Below are 13,917 nucleotides of genomic sequence, written 5' to 3' on the forward strand. Positions count from 1 at the left end.
AGTAAAAACTAGCTGTTACTCTATCAATTCTAATAAATTCTAATACCAAATTCCGGAATGGAATACGAATTGTAGAGCAAATTCTATTGAAATGGAATACTTACTGAATAATTCACTCTTGATGCGCTATAGATTCATTGAAGGGGATAATCAGAGTTCCCAAACGAATAGCAATAATCCAATAAATAATCCAATTTACCAGCGTTGAAAAGCGACCTATGCAATTTGAATCTGATGTCTCAATGTGACGCTATGTCGGAAGACCGGATATACGTTGCAAAGATCTTTTTTTTATTCTGTGCCATTTCTGTACTTAAAACTTGCACATTAGTAGGCATTGCAGGCATCCTTGCTGTACAGAGTCACGCCGTCGCCGCAGCTCTCCTTGTATGCGTCTAGGCAGTTCTTGGGGACAGCATACGCGGTTTCTTTTGATTCCCACAGAAAACAAACTGCAACGGAAGCAATATAAATTATCATGAGTAGAGTATTCTTTGCGAAGATAACGCTTATTATTTAATGGGCTTCATAAGCTGCAATTATGCACAAGTTAGACAAGAAGAATATATTCTACAACCACTCAGATGGGAATACTCATCAACTTTTGCGAGAAATACGAGTTTAAATAGGTCGCTTGGAGCGCCAAAATGGCTTCCGAGCTTACAGTGCTGATTGCCTAAGAGCGTTATCGCGCAGCAGGAAGGCATCATTAACAAAGTTTGTAGTCCTGCTTGCCGTATTCGTTAACAACAAAATAGAGAGATATGAAGCTCAGCTGCGCTCGTGTATTTCTGCAACAGAACGCAATTATTCAGCATGTTCAATAACTCAATATGTCAAGTCGTACTCTAAATAATGGATCCTAATGCCTTCGCCTGTAATAAATCGCCCCTAATAATCACAATTGTCTTTGACTAGCACTTGCAGACTAATGTGTACATTCTTTAAAGGTAAGGATGAAAAACCAAAATAGTTCTTTCATGCAGATGCCATGAATAATCGTACCTTTAACATTTATTGTTACCAATTATCAAAAACAAACATCCCGTCATGAGATATTCTTGACATGAAGCACCATTCCGCCTTGCAAAACTGCATCCCCTTTAAGCGCGAATACCTCATCTAAACACAATTTGATAGAGTAGTACGTGTCAAGCCTTGTGTGTTGCTTGGACGATGGGGTTTAGGTTGTCCATGATCCGCTGTTCTTAATATTGACAGAGCAAGTGATAAATAAGATGAAAGAACTGAAGATAAAGGAGACGACTGTAGAGGCTGGCGGGTATGGTCCAGAAGCTCTAGCCCCGCTGGTACAGAAAATCTTGTCGCTGTGTGTTTGCTGCAACATTATTCGGAAGCTCAGCGTGCTAGCTTACAAGAGCCAATCGGCACGCAATACGCTGACCCTTTTTCTTTGTTATGCAACGTGAATAGTTTTTAGGTGCACAGAGGGCATCCCTGGCAGAAAGATATTAACCATCATAATGCATGAGAGAACGATCTGTTCAGTGGTCATACCGTCCACAAAGGACCATGAAAGTTGAGGCAGTGACAAAGGGCGAGTTCGGACATACAGGCCCTCTTTTCGCATCGAATGGTTCAGCGGCCGACCTATAATTAACGCACGTGCGGTAGACTGTGGCTACATCCACCTGTTTTCAGCACGCAGGTATGAAGGTAAAACCACGGTGGTTCTCGAGTGCACCTGCATCCTCGGTGGAGTGCTGAAATGGAGACCAAGTATGGCCTAAAGCAACCAATGACTCTGCGATTCGGAATTTGTGAAGCTGTGAACTGTTGATTCGATGCATAAGAGTATTATACAATACTTGAGAAATCATGTTTAAGGGATATAATGCTCAACGTCAGGGCAATAATATATGTCAACTGAACTTATATTATTTGCCGGGAGGAATTTTACATTGAAACCGACCTATATATTAACACCCTCATTGCAAGAAAACAAGACTGAGAACATTCTTCTGTCCTCGTCCATTGTAAGGAGCTGACAGCCTATGGTCTCAAACAATAATCTGTAAATGTCTGTAAGTGTAAGCCAAATTGGCACTACGCCTAACTGTGCGAATCAATATTCCCACTGATAAAAGAACTGCAAGCGTTAAGAACAAATATGTCGACTCATGGTAGTATTCACACCGCATATAACTTACTTATATGCGGTGTAACTTGCAGTTAGTCTCATATGCGGAAGTTTGGCGAGAAAATGTATTGGCACCTCGAGCGATTGGAGCACATCGACTTCGTTTTGACGCGTGCACGCCATGGAACTCCATCGCACGAGGGACCGCGGATGGGCCCGTTGTCGTCAAATCTCTCTTTCCGCGCCAGAAAACGCTCGTTGCCGCCCGCCAACTCTCACGGGATGCGCTGAAATTCGTCAGGCCGCTTTTAGCTGGCTCTTTTCGAATTTATAACTTCTGCTGGGGAAGTTCACATGTGCTCTTTAAAAAAATTGCACTGCACACACATAAATCGCGGACATTACATTACGCGGGAAAATATGGTAACGAGCTTCCCCAAAAAAATTACGATTTGCACAAGCATCTCGCCAACACTCACAACGACCACGTGCTAGTCTGCGACACCGCGTCGGCTTCGTTCGCAGTTACCCAGGTTACAGCGTGTGCATGGATGATGCGGATCTGCACGACTTCGCAAAAAACATTTCGCAAGAATCTCGTAAACAATGAATACGAATGCCGTCGATGTCAAAGGCATACTGTAAATTATACTGCATTGTTATCCCATGTAATCTTTGAGGTGAAAGCTCTTACGTCTATTTTTTTTAAATGAGTATTGAGCAATGTGCGCCACTGCCACTCTGATAGGGCCCGAATATAAAGCTTGGGTCGGTTCACTGTGTGTAAGCAACTCAGCAAGCGACAATGGGTACGCAAACTTTCTTGAACAATCCACCAAAATGAGCACGTGCCAGTCAGTATGAGACTAGACAGACGTGCAGCGTGAGATAGCAAAACGAGTCGTCAAGAGGTGCAGCCAAGTGTGGAGAAAGCACTTAGGCGAACAAAATCAACCAAAGCATGTCTTGAGCGATGAGCGTTCAGTTATTTAGGAGCGGAAGGATTTCAATGAGCCTGAAACGTTTCCGGGTGACACACGAAAGCTTACTGCACAGCTCAGCCAAGTGGCTGCACCCCTCTTTACTTCGGACCGTGACGTGCGAACACGGCGAACGAATTGCGTGATATCACTTCCAGCGCCTACAGCGCTCGCGCTTCTCTAATAAGTTTATAATCGTACAAGGTCACTGATTCCTTTTGTCTGCCCGCGCAAACACTTGTACTGCAAGTCTCAAATATATGCGTGGTGAACAAGTATAACATTCCATGGACAGGGCGCTTATGTTCTCTTTCGTGACTCTAGCTGGCCCCATGTTGCCGGAATCTTTATACCTCCCTATCTCAATGGAGACAAGAAGCACTTCATGCTGCCGGCGTAATGTTTATGCAGCGTTATTATTAGGCATTAGGAGCTTCAAACTGGCAAAAAACTGAACTTGATGTGTGGGAAACCGTTACGTAGTGCAGGGGACCGGACACACCCATATATATATATATATATATATATATATATATATATATATATATATATATATATATATATATATATATATATATATATATATATATATATATATATATATATATATATATATATATATATCAGCTTCACTTGTTCATGAGACAGGGTGTCCGTAGTGTGAGCTCCGAAATGACACTTGAATAACATGGTATAAATTACGGTTCTGGGACCTCAAGCAACTGCGACGTAACCCTATCCGATTTCGCTCCCATTTACCGCTAGATCTCCACAGATTTCTCAATCTGGGGAACTTTCTTTCGTCAATATCTTACCTTCTTTTTGTACCAGGAGCATTCGAACAAGAACGCAGTCTTTATAATCGCTGTACAAAACTTGGCAAGCATACTTGTGTATGGTGTCTGAAAAAGACAAGTTTGAAGTTTGTATTTAGCGGATTTAATTAACAAGCAATTTTTCCCAAAACTGTCACTATTTATGTTTTGCATTTCACAACAATACAAACACATGCACATAACATACACACGTACATATAAAGTACAAATAAATAATTGAACTTAATAAAATGCTATTGAATTCTTGCTAACTTCAAAGTGCGGGTAAAGCAGTAATATTCAAAAGAAAGAAAACTTCACGGCACCAGGTGTAACGGCACCTAATATATTAGTTAGACCCTGTTCATGACTATGTCTTATCATAGCGTGTGTCAATGGCAATGTGTGATGAAATAAATGTATCCTGCTTTCACGATAAGTGGAAAATTTGGCATGTTTTTTTTATACTAAAAGAAAAGAAAAGAACAAGAAAACGGTTTTGAGAATGAACGAATAGAACGTGAAAAACACCCTAAGTATGTTTCACACAATGAAAGAACAAGAAATGTTCATTGAATATAATAATAGATAAGAAAACGCCAATTCAAAATTTCTGAGAGAAGGTGTCAAATGTAAATCACCGTTACCTTATAACTACCCTTTAATATAAATCTGAACTACTTGCCAACATTATACCTTGCAATTTCAGATGCCACAATCTGTGTGTCTCTGCCGTAATGCATCGGTAGATAATAGCTTTGCTGTTTCTGCACGGATCTCGTGCACCTGAATGTTGGAGAGGAAGGAAGGCTCGAGAAATTATCTGTGTTTTTACACATGGGAAATAAGGAATAAAGTTTATTTACCATCATTTATGTATGCAACACACATGTCGGGCCCTTCTCCAGTGAGAGCGTAGTTGAGCCGGACGTCCGTTCTAGAAAAAAATAGTAATATGTATACTCAAACATCTATTGAACGCTTACTTCACATATATAGGCATACATCAGAACTTTTTATGCCTAATATACACTTATATTGCACTAAATAAAGAATACAAACAGAATCGCCTGTGGGAATTACCTGTGGGAATTACTCTAATCATGCGCATCACCTCCTGTTTCGTCATCGTATGCCACTGTTTTTGCTATAAGTTCCAAAAACACTATAAAAAATCATGAAACGCAGAATTGCGGTTGCAACAGGGAAATGAAACGGAGACGACGAGGCATGAGACGACGAAGAAGCAAGTAGTAGCAATGTTCACTCATGTTATGTGATGATGCATTAAGATGACGCAGCTCATTGTCGATACGTGTTGGTAGGCAGTACGCGGCGGCTATGGATCGTCAGCAATGTTCTCATGATGCTAGACATGACGTTGGTGCAATGACGACACCAGTATGAGAGCATGACTACGAAAGAATCTCGGGAAGACGCCAACATAACCATGACAGCATCACAACTGCTGTGCGCGCGTGTTCCCTTTTTTTCTGTACTCCACGAAGGGCAAGTTTTCCTGCTATGGCAGAGGTGATTGGGCCAGCTCCCGCGGTCATTTCGGCTGCGGACGCGGGAGCCTCCATGGTGCCACATCAGGAGTAGCTTGGTAGCCTCAAGGTGCTCCTGCAGCCTGTGGCCTCCTTGCTACCTGACCTCCACGCACCTTCTGCTTCACGGTAGATTGCTCGGCCAAACTGGATATCCACCATAGCTAACGTACGTGAGAATTGCTGCCTTCAGGAGGCGCTGTAGTGGAACGCATTTTTATTGTGGCAACGGCAAGCAGACTTCTTTGAGCATCCCCTGCTGGCCGAATATGAGGAGCTTGCCCTGTGGGAGATTTACCTTGCGGCTGGGTGGCTCAGATTCCCCGGGTACATTGGGCAATCCAGAATCACATTCTACTCCCTGGTCACCTGCTTAGTAGCCCTTACATGCACTGTGGTGAACCGCAAGCTGCCCATAGCTGTGCTATCTACGCGCGCAGCTGTATCCCCCACGCCTAACTTCTTGTTTCTTAATGACAATTTTTTTCCTATTCATCATTTGCACTCAATTTAAAGTATCTGTTTCTCTGACTTTATTTTTTCTGAGTCTTGCTCTTCTATTTATGCTTTCAATTTCATCCCACTCGGTTACCCGCTTTCTTGTGATGTTTGTCCACGCCGTGTCCATGTTTTTGAGGTACAGATATTTGTAAACATAAGCCAGGTTTTTATTCATTCCTGCTTCCTTAGAGTTTCTTATGAACTAATTGTGCTCTGTGCCTCTCCTACTTCATGAGAAGTTCAACCCATGTAACCTCGCACTGCCCCATTTTTATTGACCAGTGCAGAACTAAAGCCACTCGTCCCACCGGCCTCTGGTTAATCTCCAACCCTGACAATATTTTTCGCATAAAGCACACAATTGCATTTGCGAACGTTAGCACTGGCACAATCGTGCCTATGGTCATCGGCTATGGTCATCGATGAGCCTACTGATAGGCTCATCGATGACCATAATTGATTGAAGTCCCTTGCAGTAAACTGTCATTGCCGTAGGCTGGAAAGAACACGTCTCACACAAAAGCACACATGATCTTCGAGCCGGTTTGACGTAGTAGTTACACCTGTTATAGCAAAACTTATTGCGTGGAATCCGCCTAAAACGGTGTAGCCTGGCCAGATTCTCAGATACCGTTTTCCTTGAATTTAGCAAACACTGACTTCAATTTATCCAGAGATGATGCCCACCGCGCCAGATAGGATGGTGCTGGCGCAACACTTCCTATTACGACGATCGAACGCGCTATTAAACGCACGAATAAACACTACATATACTTAGAAGAAGACGCTTCAGGCTAGCTGTACTTGATGTTATGAAGGGAATTGCTTCGACCTGCCCCACTCTGCAGCAACCATCAAGAGTCTTCTGGCCCCTCGCGGTAACCAAATACCACCGCTTACCTAACGCAATGTATGTAAATATGAATAGACGTACGAAAGGACCAGCGTTCTACAAAATAATGCTGGAACGGTCTTGCGCAATAACGGCGGCACTAATAAATTTCTGGTCCCAGGATAAATATATTCCTGGGGACCCCAGTGACGGGGGCGATAATGACGATGACGAGCAATGCGGTCGGCTAAGATGTGAAGTAATCTTACAGCTACAGGTGTCATCTTCTATCTGCAAGTCAATTTACCGATATAAGATTACGTCTCTTGAGCATACATACGCGGGCATCTTGCATCTTCTTGTAATAGTTGCAACTGTAGCGCTTTGAGAAAACGTTGTCCTTCGGCTAAACTGTTATTTAATGCTGGTTGTCTATCAGTCATTGCATTATAATTTGACTTTGAAGTTTATCACAAATCTGCGAACTGCTCCAACTTCATTACTCAGCAATATAAAGCCGTGAGTATCAGGCTGCAGAAGAATGAGTTAGAATAGACGTTTGCAGTTTCTCTACATAAGTAGTATACCATTAGGTGAATACCAAAAAAGGAGCCTCGTAATTATGGAGGAGCAGGCCGCGGGGGTTGCTGACACAGTAATGCCAAGTGGCCATTTTTTGCATATCGGCCACTACTAAATACTTTTTAAGAATGTTTGTGGTGGACTCTCCCTGCACAATGCTTTACAATTTATTATATTAAATAGCACATTAGGGTAGCATTTTTGGTTGAGCCCGGGCTGCAGTCCTCCTAATGCCTAGGGTAATTTAGTCCTGTGATTAATGGATTACTAATTGCCTACAACTTCATGCAATGTCTTTTATTGTTTAATATACCATCAGAGACGCCTAAGTAAATTTATCCGAAAAAGTGCAGATTCGGATTACTCGTATAAGTGCCAATATATCAAGAAAGCTATTACAATTTTTTATCAAGTGAGATATTCTTAGAATATATTCATGTAATTTTCGAGACCTCAGCCATCTATCCTGCAAACTCACTTTAAAAAGCACAGTTCTACTGCCCACGGACACCATAAAGCCTGAGTTTTCACTGGAAAATTGCAGAAATATCATTCATCCCAAATTCAGCGCCCACGGAAACCGAAGTGCTTGGTGGTACCACTATTAGCATGTGGTATTTGGGCAGTTTAAAAGGCAGATCATGTAAATTTTGTGCGACTATGAACGTACATATTGGGAATAAAGAACAACAGCAAAATATTAATGCATTTCTTATGTGTTTTTACTCTATTACGCCATAATCCGGACACGTGGCTTGGTCGGTTCGAAGCAGCAAGAACGTTTGCGTCTTAGTTTTCGCTTTTTGAAGGTGTTTAAGGGTCACAAGCAAGACAAAAGTGATTACGAAATAACATTACACTCACCGATTTGAACTGTTGGGAGATTTCACGTGCCAAGTGTATGTTGCTTCTCCGGCATCCTCGTCAAACGAAGTAAGGTCAGCAGTTAGGCATCTCCATGTCGGGGGGTCAATGCCTGACACAGCCAGCACTAGGTTCGGCAGGTTGGCAACAGCCTACAAATTGAGTAAAGTTGAAAGATGGCATCATAAGCATGACAATTCGAAGCGACGTAAAATCCCGAGCCCGTATTCACAAAAACCGTCTTACGCTAAAACTGCATATTCCAGCCAATTGCGATGTTGGCCGTAATAATTGGTGAAGGCAGCCTTCCAAGTGCGGAGACCAATCACGGTTTTTGTAAATGGAACCTCTTTGTGTGTCTTTCATGAATATGTGAGCCATGCTACTACTACTTTTAGTTTCGAGGTAGAATCACATATAGGTCAGCAAATACCAGCAATATAAATTCATATGTGAAATCGTTATTTTCCTTCCGTTACCTAGAGACAGAGTGTCCCGGCTGTCACACGCGCGGCCTCCTGAAACGATGGAACATTCTACACAAAAAGGACCAAGTTTATGTTATTGGGAGTCAAGGGGAGAAACTGCCAGTTAAATTTTCACTCCACACAATAAAATTACATAATTAAATTTCTTCAGCGAACTTCTTTTACTTTTGTTTAATTATTCAAGATACCAGTTAGTTGCTTGTAGCGAACAACGAGAGACGACAATCTTAGATGTTCCTAACTAGGCATGCTTCTCATGACTGAAATTGAAAGCCAGGCTAATTGCTTGCTTACATTAGTACAAGTAGTTACAGTGCTGCATGGTGAATGAATATGATATATGGATATAAATAATGGTTGCGTCACCAGTACCCTTGTACAGCTCGCTTTTGTTTACTTGTACCAATGCGATCTGAAGCAGACATGATAAATCAAGCGGGGAGAGAAAGCACACAATATATCAAAAATACCACTCGACCACGCGTCCGCGCATACAGGATATCAGCGCAAGCTCGCAATATGTTACTGAGACGTACTTCGACGACAGCACAACGCATGCTGTTGACAAAGCGGCACACCTCCCAGTAATTATTCTGCATCAACATTAATAACGCCCGCGGCTCTGCCGAGCAAGCCTGAGATGAATGGCTTGCGTTCGCACTGAGACTGTTGAATGGCGCAATGTATTGCGTATTCATGTGGTATATGTTTCTTTTTATGCTTGCGTTCAGAAAATATAAATATATGTAATAAACCTCGTTATGTGTACATTACTGGAAAAATGGAGTTTTATTTTACATTTTTGGAGAGGTTGGCGCCCATATGTGGCGACGATTTCTCCCTTTTTCTTACACGCAACTTATGCTTATCACTTTCCAAATAGAAATGATTAGAAAAAAAGAACACTGGGATATTTGCGTACACAGAGTTCGCCTGCAAATAAATATATATGTTCAGACAGCTTATACCTTCAAACCACGTGACAGTTCACCAAAAATACATCTTTTTGGGCAGCTGCAAATGAGGTCTCGGTCGAGTGACACATTCCAAGTAGAGCACTTGCGGACTAAAACAAAAGTGCCGCAGGACATGAAAATACAAGAAAGCTTGTAAACAAGAATATCTGCTATTTCACAAGCACAAGTACATCAATATGAGCGAAACAAATAAACAGATGAAAGGAGTCGTTTTATGGGTCAAAAATTATTTCCTATTTCTGACTGATCCAATAATGCAATATTATGGGCAGGGCATGTGTCTCTGTCGAAACCGTCCTTTCACTAACACTCGGGGCTCACTCACTTTCTCTTTTCCTCTTTCCCTTAGCCACAGTGTAGGGTAGCAAAGCGCACGCTCGTCTAATTGATCACCTTGTTTTCTCTCTGTCGCTCTTTAACGGGGAGTGTCTTGACCTTTCCAGGTTACAATATGACGCTCTGTGTGATGTTCAGCCTCTTCAGTCGTCTCGCATAGACTCCTTATGAATCTCTACAACTACGTAATTATTACTTTGACAACTAGAAAAAGAATAAAAAAGTAACATGGTACTTCTAAATGTCTCAATAGAGGAAAAAATTACAAAGCTTATTAATGGCTGCAAGAAAACTACGAACGAGATACACTTTTTGTTATTGGTGTACAATAAATCGTCCTTTAATAAATCTTCGTGCTTTATAGCTGGTCACACTGTACAATTAAATGATAGCTTATACCTTTGATTAAGGTGAAGTCGAGAGTATGACGGAAGCCAGTTTGGTCCGGAGGATGCCTATTTAACGGAAATCCGGATACGAGACCCTTGCATGCGATACCTCTGCATCCGTTCTGGGGTCATATGACGTGCCGGCTGCGCACGTTCCCTCTCTGAAGCTTAAACACGAGCTTGTGCATGTGAAAGGCGCTTTGGAAGAGGACAAGTTACCAGGCGTGTTGTGCGTCATTCTGTCCGCCGACTGTTCATATGTCTACGTCGGAGAAACAGGCAACATCAAAAGAAGGTCAAGACAGCACAGAAATGATGTCCACAACAGACACGTTGCCTCGAATGTGCCGGCCGCAGACTGGGCATCTCTGTCACCTACAGAATTGGAGAGTTCGCTTTCTATTATTCGGTGAAAGTCTGGTGAAAGTGTACATTCATGTCGCGTCCCACAGCTCGCTGTTATCTCAAAGCCGCACTCGATTTTACACGCTTGAGAGGTTATAATTTATACCCTTCAGAAAGAACAATTACCTTCTTTAAGATAAAGGAATTACCTATTAGGTACACAAATTAACAACGCTTCAACACATTGGCGAAAAAATAAAGATAGATGTCATCTGTCATTCCTTGCTTTCTTTAGTACAGGCACTACAAAGTTGTTCATTGTATGGCTTAAAAAATAAAATGTGGCAGATCCACCACACATCGTCGGAATCTATATTTACCGAAGCTTTCTTGAATTTCGAAAAGAGTGCTGAAAACTTTCTTGGTTTCTGTACTATTGTATGTGAGAGCAAGACCGTGTATAAAGCCTTCGTGTAAACCAAATCAAGCACGTTGAAAGCTGTACAAACGCAGCTCCATCATACCCAATCGGTTTCAGTTCTTTGACTGCCCCATGCTACGCAATGTTACACGCAGAGTAATGATCTTAAGAGCTCGTTGACCATGGCACGACAGCAGTACATGCGCAATTTGTGGCCTTATGGTTGGAATCTGGCTTGTATGCAGGGCGGCCGAGATTCGATGCCACCATCGGGAACGTAACACGTTTTCTATTTTTACCTGCTAGACATTCAGCAAGACTGCAGCAGCAACCAACTGCCACCTATAGGAAGTTTCGCGAAAGTTCCCAAAGAAACCTTCCATTTGAAATGTATTTCCTTCATCGCATGACTAGGTAAAAGCAAAATAGCGCATGGCAGTGGAGTAGCACTGCAAGGAGAGTTCCCAGCTTTTTGCGGTTATAAAATCGTCCGCCGTCCTACTTTATTGTGCTTACACGGCGCAGTATTGAATTACAGTGCCGTAGAGAAAAACTGACACCTCATTTTTACGCCAAACTCCATGTGCATGCGCGATGCAATATGTAACGCTTTGATACTCTCATCAAGCTGATACGTTGATGCGGAAACAAACGCTCCTGTCAACCAGGTACGTTATCATGTAAAGCTATTCTCTTCCCCATCCTATTCGTCCGTCTGTCACTTGACGCTACGAAAGCTACGAGAATAATTAATCGGATGTGATATGTGCAGACTGATCATATATCATTAGACCGAACAAAAAAGTAATTATATCTGTTTCGACAGCTTTTTGTCCATTAACCCTCTGCGGCTGGTCAAACGTTTCCGCGGTGTGCCTCTGTGCCATTCAATGTCCGAAATTAGCGAAAACTCACCGCGTCAAGTAGACGACGGCGTGTTCATATGAAAAAATGTGCAGTATGAAACAGATTTTTTTCCCCAATAGGCAGCGACTACCCCGTTTCGAAAGGAATGGAAGGTGGTGGTCCATGAATTGTTCTGGCAATGGATACTCGCACCAGTCAGTAAGCAAGGATTTATTTACGTGTAATCATTTTTTACGTGGCAGTATAACGTTATCGAGCTGTTTCGGCATGTATGCAACATCACTCTGCCAAGTCTTCTTGGATGATGATCCGTTCTGGCGGCATTTTTGGCCTTCTGTTGCCACTCGCCGCGATTTGTAGCTAGCCACAACAAGCTAAGTTAACCAGGCACCGCCCCTCTCATCCGGTTATCTATATCTGATATGTTTCACACCGAATACGACGATGGACAAGGCGAGAAACACACACGACGAGGGCCGCTTGCAACTATGATGAATCAGGAAAAAAACACCCCTATTTTATACAAGGAGCGCTATCGCAGAGATTCTGTGCGCACTCACGTTCAGAAAAAAAAACAATTATTTTTGCGATAATAAAATTTACGCAGCACTTACGCACCTGTAACCTGCTTCAATAATCCTTTTGGTCTGATTTACTTATCTAAACTATTTGCTATGACTTCTGGCACCCACTTCGCAAGGGTGAAAATGTGGGCTTACTATTGCAATCCCGACAATGAATCACCGCAAAAAGAATTGCTTTATCTGAACGCGAATGCGTATATATGAGCTGTGATATCGCTCCTCGTTTAAAGCAGTGGCGTTATTTTCTGAATATACATTGTTTAAGGTAGCGCGCTGAGTGTGTGTGTTTCTCTCCTTGTCCGTCATCGTCTGCGCACCAATCACATGAGACTAAACCAACACGCCCAGCTATCTATCCTAACGTCATCTACTTTCCATGTGCTGGCTCGGCCCTATCTAAAGTTTCTCAACTTGAGCATGCTCCACTTATCTTGTGCATCAATTAGATAAGAAAAATCTATTCCATGTAGGGAATGCTACTTGCTTTGAAATTTAAAAAGAAATGACCTCCTATAAACGAGGAGTGCGTTGATCGGGCTTTGCAAACTTAGCTGCGTGATACGGCCCTATGATTGTGTCCGTGGTTACTTAAATTTGACAGCAGGATACTGAAAAGAAAACAGATTGGAGTAGTTTAACGTTGCAGGGCCCGAAGTCAAAATGATTTAAACACTTGCAAACTGAAACAATGCCGAACAATGTTGCGGGAGGTGAAGTACAGAAAACGTTCTTACGCGCACGGCGTCTACAGGATCACTGCTGCCTCCCTTCTTGCCGAAGCATAGGCCCGGTATTGAAGCCACAATAAGCACAAAGATGGTTACAGAGCACATCGTGTTTTCGTTCTGAAGAGATCAGTGCATAGGTTGCTCCGCCAGCGGTATGCGAATGGGCCAATTTATGCTTGCATATATACATAAATGAGAAGCCTGTCTAGAATTAATGCAAAACTAAACCACACATGAACAAGAGAATCCATGTTTCCCCAGAACTACTAGCTTTTATTAAATTTTAGTCTTTTGCTTGTGCTCACCTCCAACAAAGGAGAATGATTTATGTGCTGAGAATGTGCCTTCAGAAATACGCCCAGTCTCAATAACGTTTGACTCTAAAGACAAAATGAAATAAATGCATGGTATGCCAAATTGGAGCTTCCGAGAGGGTGCAGCATCGAAGCACAAAGAGCTCGAAAAAAAAAGAAAACTGACTTTTCCCTCACAGCGAAAGGTCAACAGCAGTCTCGAAAGCGGCGCATGGCTTCAAATGTCTCCGCATGAAATCTATG

The 13,917-nt window shown here is 42.3% G+C and overlaps 1 protein-coding gene across 1 annotated transcript; it reads right to left on the bottom strand.

Annotated features, from left to right (window-relative positions):
- Nucleotides 1-281: 281 nt before the first annotated feature.
- Nucleotides 282-13,504, bottom strand: LOC142584180 (uncharacterized). The gene is made up of 5 exons (XM_075694346.1): nucleotides 13,367-13,504; nucleotides 8,226-8,377; nucleotides 4,763-4,833; nucleotides 3,897-3,983; nucleotides 282-452 (listed from the first exon to the last, which is right to left on the bottom strand). Exons 1-5 carry the CDS (start codon nucleotides 13,463-13,465, stop codon nucleotides 328-330), a joined length of 534 nt encoding a protein of 177 aa, XP_075550461.1. The 5' UTR covers nucleotides 13,466-13,504; the 3' UTR covers nucleotides 282-327.
- Nucleotides 13,505-13,917: the final 413 nt, after the last annotated feature.

Source organism: Dermacentor variabilis, chromosome 6 (genome assembly GCF_050947875.1).
Source record: "Dermacentor variabilis isolate Ectoservices chromosome 6, ASM5094787v1, whole genome shotgun sequence".
In the NCBI taxonomy this organism is placed as follows: domain Eukaryota; kingdom Metazoa; phylum Arthropoda; class Arachnida; order Ixodida; family Ixodidae; genus Dermacentor; species Dermacentor variabilis.

Coding starts and splice junctions, on each gene's coding strand:
- LOC142584180 (XM_075694346.1), bottom strand. CDS start 13,465: ATGTGCTCTGTAACCATCTTTGTGCTTATTGTGGCTTCAATACCGGGC. Junction 8,378..13,366: donor ATCCTGTAGACGCCGTGCGC/GTAAGAACGTTT, acceptor CTCAATTTGTAG/GCTGTTGCCAACCTGCCGAA. Junction 453..3,896: donor GCTCCTGGTACAAAAAGAAG/GTAAGATATTGA, acceptor CTTCCGTTGCAG/TTTGTTTTCTGTGGGAATCA.